The 22,189-nt window shown below is 38.2% G+C and overlaps 1 protein-coding gene across 1 annotated transcript in view; it reads right to left on the bottom strand.

The window, feature by feature from the left end:
* PDE11A (phosphodiesterase 11A) overlaps positions 1–14,983 on the bottom strand; it is a 79,676-nt gene extending 64,693 nt beyond the window's left edge. The window contains exons 1-6 of the mRNA XM_010191811.1: positions 14,897–14,983; positions 12,606–12,746; positions 8,918–8,982; positions 4,061–4,196; positions 1,566–1,641; positions 41–108 (exon numbers count right to left, since the gene is read on the bottom strand). Coding sequence (XP_010190113.1) covers positions 41–108; positions 1,566–1,641; positions 4,061–4,196; positions 8,918–8,982; positions 12,606–12,746; positions 14,897–14,983 — 573 coding nt within the window. The remainder of the gene's footprint in view (positions 1–40; positions 109–1,565; positions 1,642–4,060; positions 4,197–8,917; positions 8,983–12,605; positions 12,747–14,896) is intronic.
* Positions 14,984–22,189: the final 7,206 nt, after the last annotated feature.

The following is a 22,189-nucleotide window of genomic DNA, read 5'->3' as shown; positions in this document are numbered from 1 at the left end:
GAAAAAGTATGTTATTGCTACAAAACGGAATGCTTCTTACTTCAAACAGTCGCTGGTCGGCATCGTCAAAGGGTTTCCCATCAAGCCTGTTCAACACTTGGGCTACCCCTTTAGAAAGAGTTAATATGTATTATACTCTTAATTCATTAATTCACAGTGTAGAGTATTTTATTCAATGGTAACATTCAAAATACATCTTTCAAACTGAAAAGCAAAACTGCAACTATTTATTCTGAAAATCATTAATCAGACAAAAGCATGTGAAAGTCTGATTGTTTTGATGCCAGGACTTAGTTTATTACCTTCAACTGTTACACCTTACTCTTCAAGTATAATATTGCAAACCTATTTGCAACGCTTTTCACAAAAGCTTAAAGATCTCTTCAGGAAAGAATTTGAGCACTTTGCTAACAGCAACCATGTAAGTTGTCCTAGCAATTTGGAATTACTAATATTATTTGCTGAATCAGTACCTTCATTCCTAAAATTCTAGCTGACTAAGCATCACCTTGGTATAAGTGCTTTTTCTTCTCATGACTGGTCCATAAATTTATTGAACCAATGGGAAAAAAAGTAATTCCCTTAAAACACTGAAAAAAGCGTTCAAAGCTCTTGGCTCTAGCTGAACTAATACTGAGTTCTACTGCAACAAATAATTTCTATTTAATTTAGCCACAATATGCCTTTAGAAAAATACTGTAAGAGCTGTCAGCAGTCAAAGGTTCTATTTCTTTGTACTTCTTCAAAGTAATACACAGTTCACAATAAACAAAGAGCCATGTTTTTAGAACACTCAATTCCCACATCATCTCTGCCGAAAAAGCCAAAAGATCCTGATCCTGCATGGCACCAAGTGCCTTCAGCAATGCACTGCTGTTCTCAGCTTTCACCAATAGCCACAACACACAAGTCTTGCCCGGTTTAAATTGCTATTGCTTTGACTTGAATTCTTCTATGGAAAGTTACAGAGGAATCTGGCACCGCTATTTACAAATGGTGCTCTTTCTTGTGCCAAAAGGAGGTAATGACGCAAGGCCAACTGCAGGTGTATTATAACTGGGAAGCATCCTATCAAACAAGCCATAAAACCCTGTCGCATCCTGATCCAGCACACACCACTGCTGCGGGCAGTCCTGACAGCTGCCACAGCCTCTCCGGTGAACCTTCCCTGACTGTGTAGTTTATCATGGAAGTGGGAAATGACGACTTTGCTCGACTACAGAAACAGCTGCCTGAATTGTGTACAAAAAAGAGAGACCCAAGTAAAGTATCAAAGCACGTCAAACACTTTTCACTAATATTGTTCGAATTTCTGTTTCATCTCATTAGTTTTCAAGTTTCAATATAATATATAACTTAACAATGACACAGTGGGAAAGCTGAAAAAGTCCATACAGTATCCAAGTCAAAAACATCCCTTCTTGGATACTTAGCATGCATCCTAGGTACCGTAACTTCTTAACAATATTCAGCTGGGAAAAAGAAGAAAAAGGAACACAGAATTAAAAAGACAGAATTAAATTTATGTTAGCACAAAAATGATGCAACTATGAAGAAGGTCTTACCAATTATTTGGTGGTTGCTATTCCATATAGGAACACACAGAACAGACCTTATGTGAAAGCCAGAAATCTGGTCAGCCTAAAAAATAGAAATGAGAGCTTCCGTTACTCGTAGGTACCATTTGCAGCCTTTTACATTCTAGCAATACAAACGTCAAGGAGTAAGTTTACATTACAAATGTCATTCCATACAGATCAGCTCTCAGGAAAAAAAAATCTGCTGAAGCCTCGTGAACAGTAAGTTTAACCAAAAGTCATTTTTATTCTAAAAATTGCCAAAGAAAATACAAACATCACCATCTTTGCCACAGAAAGGTTACACTATTTGACTTTGACTTGGAAATAAAGACAAACTGCAATTGAGGTAATGACCAGACAATTCCTGGATTACTTACATTGGAGAATTAGTAGAGACAACCTCCATTGAGTAAGTATGCCTTAGAAATACTCTTCCCAACTGTCAAACTGAAATTGCATTTAGCAAATTTTCCATAAAGGGGGGCTTACAGGAATATGCATTTTCAAAAGAAAGGCAAGAGTATGTAGGGAATTGTGCAGGAGTACAAGCTAGGAAAAAATAGAAGGATGGGATCAAAACCAAGATTTGAGATTTTCTATGTATGTTTAATGGATCCTGTAGTTCTGAAAATATTTTTTTTCCGCTTCATTTATACTGTATTAGACAGAAAACAACAAAACGTAGCCATTTATTGTAAGTGTAACTGATTCTCTCTTCTATGGTTAATAAGCTTTATTCTTTAGGGTCACTGCTGCAAAATCTGAAGAAAATAAAATATTTTTTCTAAAGACATTAGAGTAAGAGAGTGGGATGAGCCCACTCATAGGAGATCAGGAGATGTTCTCTTACTAAAACTGCCAGTGCTACAGGGAATCTGTAATAGAACAGGAAATGACCAGCAATAATTCATACACTGGAGGCAGAATGGGATCACTGTGATCTCCTAGCTAGCAAAAGATGTAACTCAGGTTTTACCTGAGTACTGCTTATTTGTACATACTCAGAACTCTAAAATCCATAGGAATCAGGGAACAATTGCCTCAGATGTATATGTTAATATCAACTAAAAATATTTTGGCATTAAATCCTTGGTGAATGAGCAGAAAAATGAGCATCAACATCTGAAAATGACAACTAGTGTTCTGGGTATAAAAAAAAGAGATTTTTTTACAGAAGCAGAGAACAGAATATCTGTTCATAATTACAAATGTATGTTTGATTCTACCTAAGTCGTAAGGGATAATATGTTCCTCTTACTACACTTGACTGCCTATAGAGCTAATTGATTGTAAAAGCTGAATTTAAGAATTAAATTTTCATAGGAACCCACCAACAGAAAATAATTACTGTCCTTTGGATTGTTTTCTTTTTCTCCATATAAATTGGGTAGTGCCTCTAACTGGGAAATGTGAAACAAATAACAGATAACTGAATTATTCAGGAGGTGATACATTAAAAGTACAACTGCAAACACATCAAGGATTGGCATGCTTTATTTTAGCATCTCTCTGGCAAGAAATAGGCCCCGGGCATTAATTGTACTTTTTGAATTTTTGAACAAACTAGCATCAACACGGTCTTCTTGTATACTTTTACAGCAGGCCCCTTTTATTTTTCTTGTTTTGAGAAATTCTGCTGGTTTGAGAGATAGCCCCTTTAACAACACATGGCATAAAACCGGAACCCAGCAAACTCTCAACATGAAACACTTCCAAGCACACTTGCTATAGTAACATTGTTTAGCAAGCTTGCTGACCAAGGCTGTCCACAGATTAATGTGCTGCCCAGCTGCTGACCAAGTCCCCCATAGTAATACTGTTTCACTGGATAGAATTCAGCAAAGACTTTGACCTTCCATATGCCTCCAACATTTATTTAGGTGTTAAGTATATATATAATGTTTTTATCTGTATCTACACCTTCCTAACTGAGGCTGGAATGAATACCTTAGGATACACAAACAACTTTTATTAGGAGTGATATGTATCTTGGAGAAATAACCAATCTAGTATGTATATTTTATTTGTGCAGATTAAAAGGTCAGTTGGCTAAGCTAGGTCACAAACATTTGTCTCTCTAGATACCAGTTCTGTTTACATTGTGTGTGCACAGTCCCAGTCACCTCAACACCTAACAATGATGGTGTTGAACACCAACACTGAACACCAACAACAGAACTTTCAGCATTAAAAATCAGTTTGAATATAAAAGCAAGGTATGACTTATAAATAGAAAATAATGAAACACGGACAGACTATGTAAATGCCTAAAGTCATACACTAAATTCAGTGACCTATATTTACTGTATAAAGCCATGCCACCAGACCAGTGGACCAGAAGGAGGAAATATTGGACAGAAAAACTAATTCAAAATGAATAGTCACATTTTACAGCAACTTGGACTTAATGATAAAATTGTGTTACATTAGTTGCAATGCCAAAAATGTGATGCATATTTACATTTCTAAAAATCTCTTACTTCAGCATCAAAGCGAGGATCCTGATAGGCATCACTGATGTTCACTGGGAGACCCGTGGAAGCGACAAGTTCAGCAATGCTGTTATTTATTAGCCAGTCAGAATAAGACGATGATTTCTCCACACTGTCTTTGAAACTATCAAAAGGCATAGCAAGGGAAGAAAAGAATACAGTCAACATTGCTTTAAAGTCCAGCATGTCTTACAGGCATATTGATGGGAACAGCAGAACCATTCACAGTTATTAATAGTTACTAAGCATTATGAATGGAATAATTTGGTATTTATTGAAATGGTACATCAAAGATTCTCTCCTTTACACAATTCTTACTATTGAAAATAGCATTAGTCTCACAAAAATAAACACAGCATTTAATAATGAAATGCATTTACATATCAAGAGTGGAATTATGATCCAAGTTTCTGTGGGATACAGGCCTGCCCATCAAAAGTAATCAGTTTTAAATAATATTTTCTGTAGAGCTACCTGAAAGGATATCATTCTAAGGTTTTAATTTTTCAAATTTTTCTAATAATTTGGGGTATTTTTAATTCATACTTTCAATAATTTTCCTGTCAAGGGAATAGCCATTTTTAAAAATTTTGGTCTGAAATGCCAGTCCTGAATGGCTGAAGAAGGGATCATGAAGTAAGTCTTGAAATCAATAATGTAAGCATGTTGCAGCAGGTGGAGCCAAGTAGACACAATATATGAAGGTTTCAATTTTTTTCCCCTGGCTGAGCTTCTGCCACAACTACCAAAGGGCTAGAGAGCTGTCAGTAAATGCGCATAAAATGCTATAATTATGGGCTTGACTCACCACGCTCCACTGCAGCTTCTCCAGAAAACTCAGTATCTACAGAGACTTTAAAGTTCTCACCTTATACCGCCATCTAATCAGCAGGTAAGTTCTCACTGACTTATTGCAGACAGGTTTGTAACATTGGCAGGGGATAGCTATTCATGTGTGAATTAAAAAATGCACATTGTTTTAGTTTTGAGAAGAAAATTTTCAACACCTGAGAAACATTACTTAATGAAAAAAGAGACTGAGCAGCCATGGAGAAAGCTACAATGGCTTAAAGCTTCAAAGTAATGCACATGAATGAAAGAAGGATACACAGTAAAATGCTTGGAAGACTCAAAGTGGAAGGATTGATTTTTGTTGGCTGCATTGATTTTTTGGAGACTAATTCAACTAAGTCACTCATTCAAAAGAAAACCTAATATTCTTAAAAGACTATAAATAAAGATAATAACAACGATTTAGACAAATAGATCTAAGTGTATCAACTTTCATTTGAGATAAGAATTTTGAGTGACTGCAATAAATGTTATGTGTATACTTTGACAGGAACCTTTACAGAAATATGTTTTAAGAGCTAAGTAAAAAAAATCACATTTATAATTTCACATTTATTTCAGGACATTAATGCTTAAGAAGCAAAAAAGACCCTGACCTTTAAGAATAAGAATCTAATTTCAGATGCATAGCGCCCAGCTCATACCTTAAAAATCTGGATGATATTATCGTTATAAGACACTTTAAATTGGTACTGGATTATGGGTGTCAAGCATTTTAAGCAGCAAATGAATTCAAGTAAAAGAAACAAGATATATAATTCAGGAAGAAGTTTTAAAAGTATGTTCTACTATGTTGTCTCCATTCCCAGCAAGTGCTTTACAACTACACTCTGTGTAGTGTCACAGTTGACACTGTTGGAGATGCACTACGAGGAAATATCACTGCTTGATTCTGATGCAAATCACAGCCAGCTGGCTCTTTCTCCACCTGCAGCAGCTTAGAACACTCAGAAGCTACTGTAAAAATCACAAGCAACAATTTTCTCCAAACTGTGCCTGCCAATGCAGGCAGCTGCACATCACCATCTCCCTGTCCTGCCCATGCATTAGCAGGAGCATCAGGCAAGAGAGTAAACCAAGCAGTGCTGCAGGCTCCCTTCATGCAGCTGCCTGCCTTGCCATCTTCCCCAAAGCCTCCCTGACAGGGGTGGCAAAGTACAGTAGGGAAGCAGTACAGCCAAAGTCACAGGTACCTCAAATCCTCTCTAAACAGAGACATGAACCTTTCTCAACTCCTAGGATTAGAAGAGCAGAAAGATGCATTAAGCAACACAAAAATACAGCAGGAAATGGGGTGATACCTGAGCATGCATCGTCTTGGAGACAGCGGTGATAAAACAGCGGTAGCAGGGATTTCAGTGCTTTCTCTGTACCAGCCCAACTGGGAGGGAGCACAAATATTTTCTCCCACGCAACTCACTCTGGGTCAGGCAGCTGACCTTTCCACTACCACTGGTACTCAGGTTAGAGAGCTGTCATGTCAGCTACATCATCTATCAAGATGACTTCTTCCGTGCAGGAAAGACATAGCTCACAGCACCTTCCCTTGGGCTCATCTTCATCCAGAATACATGAGAACTGAACCCTCAAGGCTTCCAAGATTTATGTAATATTTTCAAAGGGAGAGAAAATTTAGAAGACTTGGCAATCCTGTACTTCAAGAACAAATTATTGGCAAAAAGGAGAGCATCAGTGTGCCATAAACAAACCTGATCATGGTGTGTGCTGGAAATTTGCAAACTGATCAGATAAATGCACGGTATTTTTTTACAATCAATAGCAAAAAGACATGGGTATTCATTATATTATTTAGGGACTAAACAGATGAACTGCTATTAGCCAGATGTAAGAGCAGCAAAAGAAAAGTCGATTTCTTCTAAAACTGTGTGAGAAAGTACGTTAGGACTGGAAAAGTTCTGTTGTCCTTGGAGCTTCCCTCTCGTTCAGAAAAAAACCATATAACGACAGCTGTTCTCAGCCTGTAATCTTTTTGTATTTCCCCTAAAATTTCAAAGAAATAACATTTATCTTCACTGGTGTAATGATGAAGAAACTCATCTTGCCATTTTTTTCCCACATGAAACATCTCATGACTTCACATCAGTTACAGTTGCAGAACGTAGAATGAAAAGGGCAAAACTCACTAGGAGAATGCTCAAATGTCAAGGGCTCGCGGCATTGTTCTGTATCCTAAATAACCTTTATTTTCCCACCATAGTGCCAATAACTCAAGCTGTGCCTGTGCTAGATCCAAATGTGACATCATATCTGCCAGTCTAACCTCGTTTTTTTGTAAAACCAACTTCACTCTCCACTGAATGAAAAACAAAAGAAAAAGCAATGAATCTTTATATTAAGATGCACAGAGATATACCTTTGTAAATCTCATAAAGACTAGCTACCAGATTGCATGTGCTTATTCATGTCTTAGACGACAGTTAAAATAATCTTCACTTGACTACATGCAGAGCAGGCTACTACAAACTGCTTTTTGGTAACATGTTAATATAACTATGGTAACAAGAAATAAGCCAGCTTGGTTATCTTGACACCACTCTACATTGTTTTGACTAATCTGGCTACAGACCAAGTTTGAGAAAAACAGGAATAAAAAATATCTCTTGATTCATACTCCTGTCCCTGAACAAAAGGAATGTATTTTCACCCATCTAATTGACCTAGGAAACACCAACTGCTACTCTGAAGCTCTTTGTCAGAAGCAGTAACTTGTGATTCCCAGGTGAATCAGATTATTTATTCATATTTAAACCTTAATATTTTTTTATCACTTGTTTTCCTTTGCCGTTTGTCTCACCATTCACACCTCAGCTAGTGGATAGGGCATGGAAGAGATCTAGCTTCTACCAGCCTTTCTGTGTGGCCTTGGACTCTGCTGTCAGCTTGCACATCTTAGAAAGAACACTACCCATTTTTGTAATTCTGTGAGATCAATCCATGAAGAACGTTAAGAGTAACGACCTGTTGTAATCTGGAGTATAATATGCACATTCACCTTAATGAACGTGGTAGCTTCTTACCTCACTGGAGGTGAAGAAATAAAGCAAGAAATCATTTTTAAAGCTGCTTAAAGGGCTTAAATATGGCAAAGCACAATGCAATCCTCAAGTTTGCTAAGCTGTGGATAGCAAGTTGGACAGAGGGCTAAGTTTATCATTACGGCAGCCATTTGACATGAAAATTCTAATTCAGAATCAGAGTGGACTGATTTGCATAAAATGTGTATGATAATCACTGAGTTTGCACCCTGAAGGAAGGAAGAAACCTTCTCACAGTAGCCCTGGATCTTCATCCACTCTTTGGTATGTGACCATTTTATGTGACCTGTTACCAGCTGTATTCTCTTGTAGGAATTAATATAGTAACCCCACATGGACAAAAAGCTCTGTTAATAATTCCAATTAGCTCATTATCAATGTTTAAATACAGATCCTACTAAGCAAAACATATACTTCTATTTTGACTAGGCTCACAAACAAGATTTAGTTACAGGGATACAACTTCTAGGAAATACGTGTTCTCTGAGTGTTTTAGGCTTTCCAACTTGACAAGAGCAGATATAAAATCTTTCTGGAAGTCTTTCAACAGAACTGTAAGGAAGCATTTTGTAAGAGATCAACAAACTAAAATAATTTTGTACCTTTTTCCTTCAGTACTAACCATATAAAAGAACATTTGTGTGTTCTCCACCAGTTCAACAATGAAAAGCCATCAGTTACTTCCTGGTTTCTTCTCTGACACACTGATACAATGTTAGCAAATATATATATATTAAAAAATATAGGTATGTATATTTAATTCAAGCAAGTCTCCATTTGAAGCAAGCAGGAATCTTGTCTGAGTAAAAACTGTAGGCTCACACTCTTCAGTCAAATCTACCCAAAGTTCCATAACAAAATAAACATAAGGTCAGGCAAATTTAAAACTATGTGAAAAATAAAGTAACTCATAATCATAAAAGACATGAGCACTAACCTGTTGTCAGTATCAGCACTGCATTTTGGAGATAACAACTCGAAGGATTTTGTAAATTTCACCACCTGTCACAAAAAAGTAACTTAAAAATGTTAAGATGCATAAATATGTAAGAATACAGTAATGTAAGGTTACTGTATTTAGAACTGTATTCATATCCAGTAGTCTTAGATTAAAAGGTCAAACTGTATTGAACAATGGAATCATCATGTTCAAAATACACACCGTGCACAGTTCACTGACAAACAACATTAAATCAAACGATATCTTTAGATTCCTTTATGAAAATATTTTCTACAGCAGTATACGCTTCCCTTCAAAGGACTTTAGAACTTGAATTATGGAGCTTTACCTAAACTCCACAATTTTTTAATACAGGAAAGTAAACAGAAAGACCCATTTGCACTACTAATTGCAAACAATTTTGAACATACATGCCAACAGCACATAAGTGAAAAATTCTAAGAGTGGCTAATGTGACAGAGAATGCAGGTAACATTTTTGGATGCTAGTATGAGTTCCCCCTCCTCCACTTTGGTTCTGTATTGCAAAAATTTTTCATGTGATGTAAAAATGATGGTATTTTATACATGGCATAACACTGAGTTTCTCTATGGAGATTTTGATATACAGGTTAAGCCTCCAAAATAGGGAGAGATCAGGAAAATAACTGTTTTGCCACTTGTAAAAATGACCACGTGGGTGGCAAGATGCTATTCTCCTACTCCAAATTAACCTAAGATTTATGACTGTTTAGAAAAAGTTCAGGCTTAACTGAACGCTTTGGCTGTCCACATTTCAGAATTTGGTCTAGAGGAATGAGAACTCAAGCCCATGGTTTGAAAAAAACCCCTCTGTGCACAAAGGTAGAAACAGCACCAAGAGCAGAAAAACGTAGTGAACAATGCCACCCACAGCCTGCTACTAACACAGTGTACTGTTCGGTGAAAAATAAAATTTCTATTATACTTGCAAACATAGTGACATTTCATAAGAATGTAGTAGAACTGTATCTTGTAATTAGAAAATCAGTATGGGAGGGCTTGAAAGAGGAAATAAAATAGAAACATTAAAATTCTATAACACAGAACATATAAACGAAATATAAACCTTGATCTTGCTTTTATGAATGTTAGTGTAATTTAGGCCACACTCCACTGAAAGTACTTAGTTTTTATTAGTTTAATTGAAATGAGAATCGTATCTTTCCTCTGAGAAAACAAATAATGGGTTTTTTCTGCCATACACACACTTATGATTCTGTCTCTGATAATCATTTAGACTTGTGACAGCCCAGGAACAAAGAATCGATTACAAAGTCAGTGAATCCAAAGATACTCGGGCAGAAAAAAGAATGATACTACAAGCAACACTTTTATCCTTCAACCACTTCTCAAATCAGTAGAAAGGAGAGCAGTTTGTGCTGAACAGCCCAAAAACACTGAAGGAAGGTACCAAAAACCAGGCAGTCACTTATTTTACTACTACTAACAACAGTAATTTAAATGTTCAACATTTTAAAGAGGCATTCAGACCCTACAAATGGCAGCACTACAAAGTTCCAGTGAAAACTGCTGTCAAAACTGTGTGTGTGAAATCCAACTCTTGACAAATACTTTCATCCACTTGTTTAACTTAACAGAGCTCTGCAATGAAATAATTCCTTGGTCAAGTGGACAGAGCAATTGCAAAAGCCGAACACACTTCAGTAATGCTAAAAGTCATATTTTCACTTCACGTGCTCAATTAAAAAGCTTCTCCCTATTACAAGTATGCGACTACCTAAACATTTGTATGCAAATGTGCCTTTTCCAATGGATTTTTTTGTTACCTCAGGGAAAAATTATTAGGTCAAAATAACAAGGTGGCTTGTCTTTTCACAGCATTTTCATCTGGAAATGAGGAACTTAGGAACTGAGACCAGTTCTCATTATTTATTTTGGAAAGTATTAAATAAACTTGTTAAAATATGCAAACATAGCTACTCCCAAACACACCCCTGACCAACAGCTAGAGCAAGTAGAAAACTTTCAGGAAGGAACAAATCCCATGGAGTAGTGACCACCATTTTAAGATGGGAAAACTCACTGTATTGCAGGTTCAGCCCTTACTATCTTGCTGTTCTTCCACACTAAAATACTGGATTAAACAAAAAAACCCCAAACAAAACAACAAAACCATTAATGAAAAGTTCAGAAGCTGACTACTACAAAGACACTGATTAGATTGCTATAAAAACCACTGCACTGCTGAATACACAGGATGGTCAGTTAGAGTCTTGAATTTATTTTTATCTGTTATTTCTGAGGGACCAGTAGTCTGATTAAAGATGTAATGGGTTACATAGTATAGAATAGAAACTACGTATTTCGGTTCCCTACAGTTAAACAACAGTAACGGATGCCAAAGTGTGAATACTGGAAATAACAACAAAAATGTTTGATAATTATTTATTGGAATGTATGCAGAAAAGGTTAGTTCTAAAAATGAGCATTAAAGATTTGGTTGATGATGCAAATGTTTCTGGTTCTGAAACCGCTTGCAAGCACCACCCATTTGATAAGGCATTAGCCTGAAAATGTTAGCAAAGTCATAAATTCCAGGTAAACGTAAATGAAGCTACAGACACGATTTTTCTTTCCTTCTAGTGGCTATACCATGAAAGAAAGAAACCAAGCAAATAAATACTTGATAATAAATCAGGTCATCTTTCTTTTTTAAGCAGACTAGAGGAGCACCTTGCTTCTCAGTCAAGCTGCTCTGTAGTAAGCACTAATCCCATCACACAGACAATTAAGAATCACAGCGAATCAGCTGGATCAGACCACTGGTAGATCCATCAACAGCTTACAGACATCCCATTAAATGCCTTCAAATGACCAGAAGGAATAATAAATGTACCTTTCAGTTTCCGTTTGAAAAAGTGGCTATACTGGTTTTGTCTGGAATAGTGTTAAATTTCTTCACAGTAACTTGTACGACATGTTTCAGATTTGAGATGAAAACAGCGTTGATAACACAGGGTTGATTTCATTATTGCTGAACAGTACTTACACAACATCAAGACCTTCACTGTTTCTCACTCTTCTGCCACCAGCTAATAATTTGGGTGGTGCACAATAGATTGGGAGGTGACACAGCCAACAGAGGTGACCCCAACTGACCAAAGGGATATCCTATACCATAAGATGTCATGCTCAGCAATAAGAGCTGTGGGAAGGGGGGGGCGCTTTCACAGTTATGATAATTGTCTTCCTGAGTAACCATTACATGGGATGAAGCCCAGCTTTCCTGGAAATGGCAGAACACCTGCCTGCTGATTGCAAGTAGCATATGAATTCTTTACTTCACTTTGCTTATGCACACAGCTTTTTCGTTACGTACTAAACTGTCTTTATCTCAATCCATGAATTTTCACACTTCTACCCTTCAATTTCCCTTCCCCATCCCACTTGGGTGGGGAAATGAGTAAGTGGCTGTGTGGGGCTTAGCGCCTACTGGAGTTAAAACACAACAGTGGTGTTGATAAAGACTCAACCTGTACCTAACTTCCATTTAAGAATGACATGCTGGAAGAGCACTTGCTGTCCCGTACTTACATATGATATGAAACAGCTTCACCACAATAAAAGCAGCTGCTCCACCACTCAAGTATTAGCCTTCCTACAGAACATGCACACATACTTACTGGTGATTCAATATCTTCCAGAAGTAATACTGAGCACCGTTCACACTTCAGCAGAGTCTGGGCCCGATGCATAATTTTCTTGACGATTTTCTCTAAGTCAGTCTGTTCCTCAAAGAGGTCATTCACTACTTCCAGTAAAGCCTGCATACAAGGACAAAAAACTCGCATATTGGTATATATAAGTACATAGAGCATTGCAAAGGAGGCATAAACTCTGGGATTAATTGTAATATGAGTGATCCATTGAAATCTTCATTCAAATAAAGTTCTCAGTGATTATGGCAACAGAATTTGGGCAGGAGTATCTGAAGAAAGAAAGAAGTTAAGTATTTCTTAGCTCACAACACAGCACAATCCAGCTCCTACCAAACAATGGGAATCTTTCAAACTATGTCACTGTGATCTAAAAATGAAACAATGGCTGTAACACAGCTCTTCAAGTACACAGTATGGATTGAGTTACTTGATTTGCTATATTGAATTTGACGGCACATTTAACTCCATTTTACTCATCCATTACCCATGCTGCATGTTCAAAGCTGGAAAGAAAAAAAAACAGCACATCAATAGTTTCATATTCCAGTAGGACTCTGATCCAGTCTTTACCACTAACATGTCTGTGAAATACAATGTTTTAAAAAGAAGGGCTTCCCTTCTCATTTGATCACCTTTAAAACTAAGAGGCCATGTTCCTTCTTATCATGGGTCCAAAGTGTGCTTTTTCCTTTGTTCTGGTTTAAGGCACTGACACTAAAGAACATCCATTAGATAAGCATACAAACGTTAGTGGTCTTAGCTCTCCTAACGCAATGGTGATCAGCAAAATATTGGTCTTGGTCACTGGAAGTTGTCACCACTGGTGTCCAGTTTGATAGAGAGAGCAAAGCATGGTCTTGCCAACTAATTTCAACCACAGACTAGGCAAAGCTGAAGACCACCAACATGTCAAAAATACAATTAGGTACAGGCCACCATGTAGCTGTGAAATGGCAATGATAGTTTTTATTCCCCTCATGGTTGAAGTGGCAACGAGAAACAAAGCATCTGTATCTCTAATCCAATTTTCTGATGTGTCCAACCACCAGAATTTACCATTTACTAATGAAGAATGAGAATGTTCCTAATACTTCTCTGCTGAATGCCTCCCTCAGAAGATTAAACGCTGACTCCTCAAAAGTCTGTCATTGTTCCCTGCAGGCTGGGAATCTGCAGCAAATGTTCAGTCTCTAAGCAGTCAAACAATTAAATTGTTTGAACATCAAACTATGAGAAAAATCTTTGGCAAAAAAACTTCCCCCCCCCCTCGTCAAGCCTCCTCTGCATCTTCTCCCCAAAATACAGCAGTCTGTAGTCAGACTTGGGCAGATGACAAGCTCAGATGCTTCATGACCCTTAAATATATAAAACTTCAGAAAAGGACTATTGTCAGTTTTCAAAGTAGTGGAAAACATCAGTTTCCATACATGGAAAGCACCAAAATCCTGAACATACAAATGTCGGTTCTCAATACACAGACTCACCCCACTGCAGTTTCCCTGGCTTTGGGAAGCAAGAGTAGGTTTAACACTACCACAGTAGTATTTCTACAGAAGCTCTGGTGAGCTGCGATCCATGATAACTAAAGAATCATTTCCCACCACCGCAGGAAAGGTGATTTAAAAAAAAAAAATTAAAAAAATCTACAATTATAAAATGGAAATTTTGAGGGATTTTTATTTCTTAAAATAATAAAGACCTCTGAGAAGTTAACAACATGCGAGCTCAGCAGTATTTTCACTTTATTGGAGCCTCCTGTCCCAACTCATGCACAGCATCAGCAATCATGAGTAATGGAAGTAATGTATCTATGCAGACACATGCTGTCAAAACCTTTCACGTACAGGTTTCTTTTTTCTTTCTTACTTTTATAAAGGTATATCTACATTATTTGCACTTGAATACTACAAGTTCAGGATGGAAAAGGCTTGATATTTCTGGGATTTTATGAGAGTTTGAATCTATGCCAAAGTCAGAGTCTCTCCTGCACTGTGTCACAAACCCAATTTTTTCAGCACTACGAAACATGGAACTGACATCAGGAAACAACAGCCACCACCACAAGTGTATTTCACTCCTGCACTCTCTGCTTGCTGCCTCACTCAAGATAGTTCTGTTGACAGGTCTGTTGAAAATGCATTTTTTGAAACAAAACATAGTTAAAACTGTCTGCTTAGCAAACGTGTGCATAGCTGGAATCCAAAGGAATAAAAGACAAAGGCTTGGTATTGTTCTGATATACATTTTCTACTTACCCTGCTTCTGTCATATTCTTTCCTTGAAGCTGCAAATAGTTGGGCATTGGATATGGCAATCCCACAGAATGGGAGGTACATCTGCATCACCTAGTACCAAAAGAAACTTCCAGTCATTAAAAACAACTGCGATTAGACACTCACGTTACTAGCAAAGAGATCTAAACTCAGGTGACGTGTCCCCAGGAAGGGGACAAAATCATCACAGGCAAGGCATGTAAAATGGGTGGAACAGTGATCAAACGGGTAGGAAAGAACAAATGCATTTGAGTTCACAGGTCCCAGCATTGAGGGTCCCCTACAACTTTTCTGTAAAATTGCAGATTCTCAGGTCTAGAAAATGTCTGCTGAAGACTACAGAAAATTACAGTTTCCTTAGAAAAAGTCTTCTTTTTTATTTTTCTGGACTGCTCAAGTCACATTCCTGCTGATTACTAGAGAATATAGATTTTGGAGAATACCAGCACAGTGGAACACATCCCATTGATCCAAAACTATTAGTCAGAAAGCTGATTGTCTTCTCAATGAGGAAACAAAAAAGGAACGTTAAAGAACATGCTTTAGAAAACGGGCCTTAATTCATCACCACACATTAAGAAAGATTGGACAAAAGGGACGGAAAAAAAATACTTTGAGGTGCACAAGATGACTTTAGGCTGGCTGCGACTTTAGCTATACCCTGTGTGAAATGAATAAAGTAGGCTAGTCAAATAGTTGAGTACTGGTAGGACCAGTCACAAGGATGACAATTAATCAAAATCCAATCATCTTAGCATTCTAAAGCCACATACTGATAACAAGTCTGTAACACACTGACGCTGCTGAGTGGTTCCCAAGCTTAGGTTTGAGAGATTAATTTTATAGGTGCTGAATAGCCTTAACATTTGCAAAGCCAGTGAGAGCTGGAGCACTCTGCTGTTTACAGAGCCAAAAGAACGCCGCAGCAGCTAACCTTTCTTCTCCCTGGTCTGTTGACCAGGAGCCACTGTAAGTAATCCTTTCTGTGACAAGTTTTGGCATGGAGAAACTGGCATTTGTCTTTGAAATTCCATTTAATTAGAAAATTACTGCTAACCCAGGGAAGAGGGCTGTTGAGACTATTTGAGGATGAAAACACCCAAGAATTGTAAGCATCTAGAGGCTGCTATTTCAGTTCAACTGCAGTTCTGCCTTATCCCCATTAAACACTCCATTGACTACAAGTCTACTTAGTCTGTGTCCTTGAGTAGCACCTACACTCAACTCAAATTCATAGTGGCATATCTTAAAAGCAGTGCTTGCTTACAGACACGAAACCTTCTATGAAAAGATGATGAAGCAATGGGCACTGGTTCAATATCTCATCTTCTTCATTCCTAAAGTCTCTTATTTCATTATGGAGTTATTTAATGTTAGGAGTATTAAAACACAACTACAAAGGGACCGAACAGGATAAGTACTAGGAGCTTTAGTATTCAATTATGCAACCACTTACTTTTTCAGCTAGATCCTGAAGATGAGACATCTTTTCTGCAAAACTACATCAGTGAGATCAAATGACTGCCCTGACCACAGTTACCTTTTCCATCCCATAGAAGGATATATTGCTGCTGCTTTAGTATCTCCACACTTCTCCAAACTTGTATGCCCAAAGTTAGACCGCTAAATCCCAATAAGAACTGAAACAGTAGCTTGATATTTGGAAGTACAAAGCATTCCCAAATTCTGCAATATTAACTGCTAGGACAACAAAGCTGCAACCTCTGCTTGTTTCACTGTTTTTGTTTTTTGGGGTTTTTTTATGGCGTCAGTTCTGAAATCCAGATGAAGCACACCAGTTCTTCCTCAGAATTTCAGAGGACAGTCTCCCATATGTTTCCCTCTTCATAATCACAACTTTATAGGCCAAAAGTTTCATACCTAGTTGCATAGTTGTCTGGGCACATCATCATTTAGACATCTATGCTACAACATCAAAATGTCTGGAGATATGACACTTATTTTCCTTCCATCTGACTTTTCATAGATGCTAAGACATAGTTAGAATACATAAGTGAATCAGATGCTTATCAGTGTTCCTCTGAACTTTTAAAAAGAAGTTAAGGGTTTCTCTCATGATCTGGGCTTGAGTTTCACAATAATATCATACATTACATAATTTTGTTTACCATTAGAAACAGGCAGAAGGAAACCTCTGACCAATTTTCTCTTCACAAACAGAAGGTATAAAAGTCTTTAGTTTCCTAGCCTCAGTGTTGTTTTATCCTCATAAACAGCACAAACTCCACATTAATCGCAAAACAGTACAAGATTACTTTTCTTACCCTATTTAGGAATACAGGTGAACGTATCATTTTAATGACAGGTAATGATATAGCCAACAAAGCCGCATGCATACAGACCTGCAATGCAGAAAGTTATGAGCTAATTGTGAAAAAACGTCCAGTGCTGCAATGGCAGCAGACTGCAGAGGTAAAATGCTAGCATCATGCTTGCAGGCTGGAAAGCAGCCCTGAGTTCAGCTTCAGCTAAATGCAATGACATTTACCCTGCCTCCCCTGCATGCGGTCCCGTCTGCACTAAGCATCCTCAAAGAGCGCCTGCTGCCATAACTATCTGATACAGTCCAACTCATGGCTTGTGACATACTCCAAGCATCCCCCTGCCTGTGGTCAAAAAACAAAAGCCATTTTGATGTCTGATGGAAAAAAAGAAGCATCTCAGTAAGGCTTGCACATCCAATTTGGCACAAAGTCCAGGTTGAGGTCTCAGCAAATGCTTATCTGGTTCCACTGTTTTCTTTATCGGCCACAGGAGCCACTTCTCTTTATATACAGCTTGCTTGGTAAGCCTGTGGGAGAGGGGAGGTAGTACAGGCTTCCTAGAAAGAGGAAAGAGTATTTTTAAAGTAAATGTTTTTGCTATAGTTTAAAATTGTAAATGTTTGGTTTTGACATGCTTAAAACCAAGTCAGAGAGGCCAGCTGCCCTTTGAAACGCTTCCTGGATTGTTAAAAATAGGTTCAGAAAATTAAATATTCTACTGAATTCTGAAAACAATAACCTAAAATCAATTGCAAAATGGTTAAGCACAAGCATTCATCCAAACTCCATTACCTTCTGCCAGCTGTGCAGTGTCTGGCTCTCCATGTCTCTGATGAAATCTGATCTTCACCTAGGTTTGCCATTCTCAAACATACTCCAAAATTATTTTTACATCCCAAGCATGGACAGAACAATTGCTTGATAGAGATACCCCATGAATTACAGGCATACAAACGGGGCACAGAGCTCCTACATGTATCACTGAACCTGCAGAGGCTCCTGGGCCAACTTTCTACTGCGTTTTTTTTTTAATTTCTATTTGCATTCAGTTATTTATGCAGTACCATAAAAATGCCCTAATGCCCACAAACATACGGCAGCATCCCTGTCCTATAAAGCTGATTATCTAACTATGGAAGCTGAAAAAACAGCCTGAAGAGGACCACAGGAGCATTTCTTCAGCATTGACTTTGTGCTTGGCTGCCTCATATAATTACTGGCACACATTCAAGCAAGATAACTGCGTCACCAGACAGATTACAACACACATCTCCTGCAGGAGCAGACTTATTACAGTTTTAAAACCTGAATCCTATGTAGGTCACTGTCCTCACAAGCCATGGCACTGGGAGAACACTGCATTCAGGACTGAGGGGCAGGAAAGGGCAGGAGTGCAGCTTAAAACAGGTTCAGCCTCAGTCTCTGACCTTTTTCCTGGCCCCATCACTGCCTTCCAGTTGCTGCAGCACAAAACCCATCTTCTCTGTTTTCTGCTATGCACCTAATATCTTTAAACTGGGAAAACAAATGAACGCACTGAATTTGATTTACAATAATACACTTGTAAAACTGTTTATACACACAGAACTATACACTTCTAAAAATCCTATTTCATTTTTCTGGCAGATATTTGGTGGTTTCTTGCCCCAGTCACTTTACAGCTAAACAATTCTCAATATTTGCCATTACCAGCACGAGGTAAATCTAAAAAAACCCAAAAACCTAAATAAGCCACACTGACTTATTCTGTCATACACACAAAAACATTGGCAGTGGCTATTAAACCTATTTTTAGCAATATTCTATAAGACATATTTAAACATTTTAATATTGTATTGAATACAGCACTTAGTATAAGGTGGGAAGGACAATAAATTGTACTGTAAATTTCCACAGAGCACATTATATTAAATGCTGTTGCTCCAAATAAACCTGAAATATGAAAACATTTCTGCTAAAGTCTAGAAAGCCAAAAATAATTTAAATATACGTAAAATGGTTACTATTCTAGGATCCAATCTTCTGATCTCGTACATGCAAAATCTGGGCTATTTTTATTGGAAATTTCTCCTTATTTTACACACACCTGAATCAGTGATGCCCAGTCTCAGTAAACGCTTCAAACTTCCACTCAAGTTATTCAACATGTGATACTAAGCCAGGATTTCCAGCACGAAAAGCAGGGACAAGAGGAATAGAAAAGTTATATGAGGAACGACAGAGGTTCTATTAAAATGAGAAGAGTATGAACTGAGGGAGTAGCAGTCAATGACAAAAAAGCAGTGCCACAAGGAGCATCACTAGTGATAGTGTAAGCACCTGTAAACCCAGTAACTGGCATTCAGCACTTGGTCTTGGAGGTTCAGCAAACCAAAATCAAGCCTGAAAACAAGGAAAGGTCACTTTGCAGGCAGCCCGAGGGAGGGCTGCAAAGTTAAAGCAGTATTACTAAACCAGTAACCCAATGGGCTTCTATATTTTAAGCAAGTTAAAAGCCATGAAGACTCCTCACTGCAAGGGCTACTGAGGACTCTCCAATCTGGATGGTGGAGGTACACACCATATCTGTGAGCCCACCTGCACTTTGAAGGCAATTAAATCAACACAGCAATTATAGGTGATATTTATCAGGTCTAGTGTTTCCATTCATTGATTTTGAAAGTTGGCAGAGCACCATCCTTTGTAGCAAAGTCTTACAGAGAAGGGTTAGGCAGCTTTAATTAGTTAATCTGAAATAACATGAATGAGCAGCACCACAAAAGTTCTCAAGTGTCCTCAAAACTACCATTCCTACCCTTCAATTAACCTTCTCTCCTTCAAAGGCTGAACATTGGCCATCTTTGACACATCCAAATTATATCATTGCCTTCATAAAAGTCAAGCCGACAAGGTTTACAGAGGACATTTTACCTGGGTAATCTTTCCCAGAGAGACCAAGAGGAGCAGTTACTGCCTGGCTGCTCTCTCCTGTTTGAAGACGAGCCACTAGAGGCCAGTCCCCAGGCACAGGAGCCCAAAGCTGTTGTATAAGGCAGGCAGTTCTGCAGTGCATTAAATCTCAGTATATCGAAGCACTTTGGCAGACCACGAGCAAAGTTTTACAGCAGCAATATTGTGTAGTAATTTTTTTTCTAGAGACAGTAAAACTGAGCCAAAGAAAGATTAACTGATTTATCTGAGGGGAGAAGAAGGTCACAAAGAAAGATTTTGTAAAATTTTTGGAAAAGCTTCTGGTTTCTACTATGCCTGAATCAGTGGACCCAACCTGCCCAAAGACACTGTTAAAAAAGCTTTATATATGTCACTGCACAAGACAGGAAGATCTTGGTATTGGCACTGCAGAGTGAGAACAGTGAAAACTGACACTATCAATACTAAAAAACAAAAAAAAGCTGCATAACAAAACTTTAAAATAGTATAGAAGAATTAAGAATCACTTCAAAGTTGATTTTTCCTACAACATAATACACAATTGAGACTTCAGCTTTACCATTTCAAATTGCATACCATCTGATCTCTGGCAAATGCTACCCATAGTAACAGACCATGCTCATTGGATGTTATTAAAACCAAGAATTCCATATGCATCCATACACTGAGAATGTCATCTTCAAGTCACAGTTCTACTTACAACTTCATTACCAACTCCCAATTCTTGTCAACGATGAGAACTAGATTTATTCATATACTACTTCTTCCTGCAGACTTTAAGTACGAGAATACACAAACTGAAAACTCTTCTAATTCTTGGCTCAGCCAGGAATGAATGAAGATGTCTTCTTTCACTTTCTGTACAAATTAATTCCTGTCTCTAGAGTCAGAGTGCAGGCACAGAATCAGAATCACAGGCTGGCTGAGGATGACAGGGACTTATGGAGGTCATATGGGCCAACCTCCAGCTCAAGCAGGACCACCTAGAGCTGGTTGCCCAGGACTGTGTCTAGACAACTTTTGAATGTCTCCAAGGATGAAGACTTCACCATCCCTCTGGGCAACCTGTGCCAGTGCTCAGTCACTCTCAGTACAAAAGTGTTTCCTGATGTTCAAAGTTTCCTGTGTTTAAGTTTATGCCCATTGCCTCTAGGCACCACTGAAAAGAGCCTGGCTCCGTCCTCTTTGCAACCTCCCATCAGCTATTTATACACACCAATGAGATCTCCCCATGAGCCTTCTCCTCTCTGGACTAAACTGTCCCACCTCCCTCAGCCCTTCCTCCTAGGAGAGATACTCCAGTCCCTTATCATCCTCATTTACTTCACTGGAGTCTGTCCAGTATGTCAAGCTGTCTCTTGTATAGGGAAGCCCAGAACTAAACCTGTTACAATGAATCATGAATGAAACTTAATCATGGTCTTGCACAAATACTGTGTGCAGTTTAACAAAAAAAGAATTTAGCTCATCTATATATAACAGTCTGCATTGAGATCACAGTGATATAACTAAGTTGCTATTCAGGATCTTCTTTCATACACTTCAAAAAGTGCTTTGTGATTTTTGAAGAAAAAATTCTTGAACAGTAACCTTTTTTCATACTGGACTTTGTTTAACAGAAAGTTTCTGGAAGAGCTTACTGCAGAATCCTGATCCTCTGCCACACTGAGCTCCTCTTTCAGCAAGGTGGGCATTCTTGCCTAAATCAATGCTGGTAAAAGTCCTTCCTTCTGACTGAAACCCCCACTGGAATGCAAAAGCCTGAATCTAGCACATAAACCAACCAGATTTCCCAGGTTAAATTGTGCCTGGTAGGAATAAGTTTGGCTTCCCCGACTGTCCACTGTTTGCAGCATTAGTCCAGAGAGGATGGAAAGGGTTGCTTCTGTTTAGCTGGGGGAAAAACAACCAAAAACAAACAGTGAAGCAAGTTTTCTTATGCAAGTGAGATCCAGAATTTGGGTGACAGCTTAAAAGAAAGCCAGGAGACTCAGGACACCAACTGTATTCCCTTACATTACTGCTTGTCAAGGACAGCACTTCTAGTGTTTCTTAGGCT

The sequence above is a fragment of the Mesitornis unicolor genome, unplaced genomic scaffold (genome assembly GCF_000695765.1).
Source record: "Mesitornis unicolor isolate BGI_N332 unplaced genomic scaffold, ASM69576v1 scaffold7269, whole genome shotgun sequence".
In the NCBI taxonomy this organism is placed as follows: domain Eukaryota; kingdom Metazoa; phylum Chordata; class Aves; order Mesitornithiformes; family Mesitornithidae; genus Mesitornis; species Mesitornis unicolor.
Note: the sequence above shows the minus strand (reverse complement) of the source record. Positions and strands in the feature narration are given on the sequence as shown.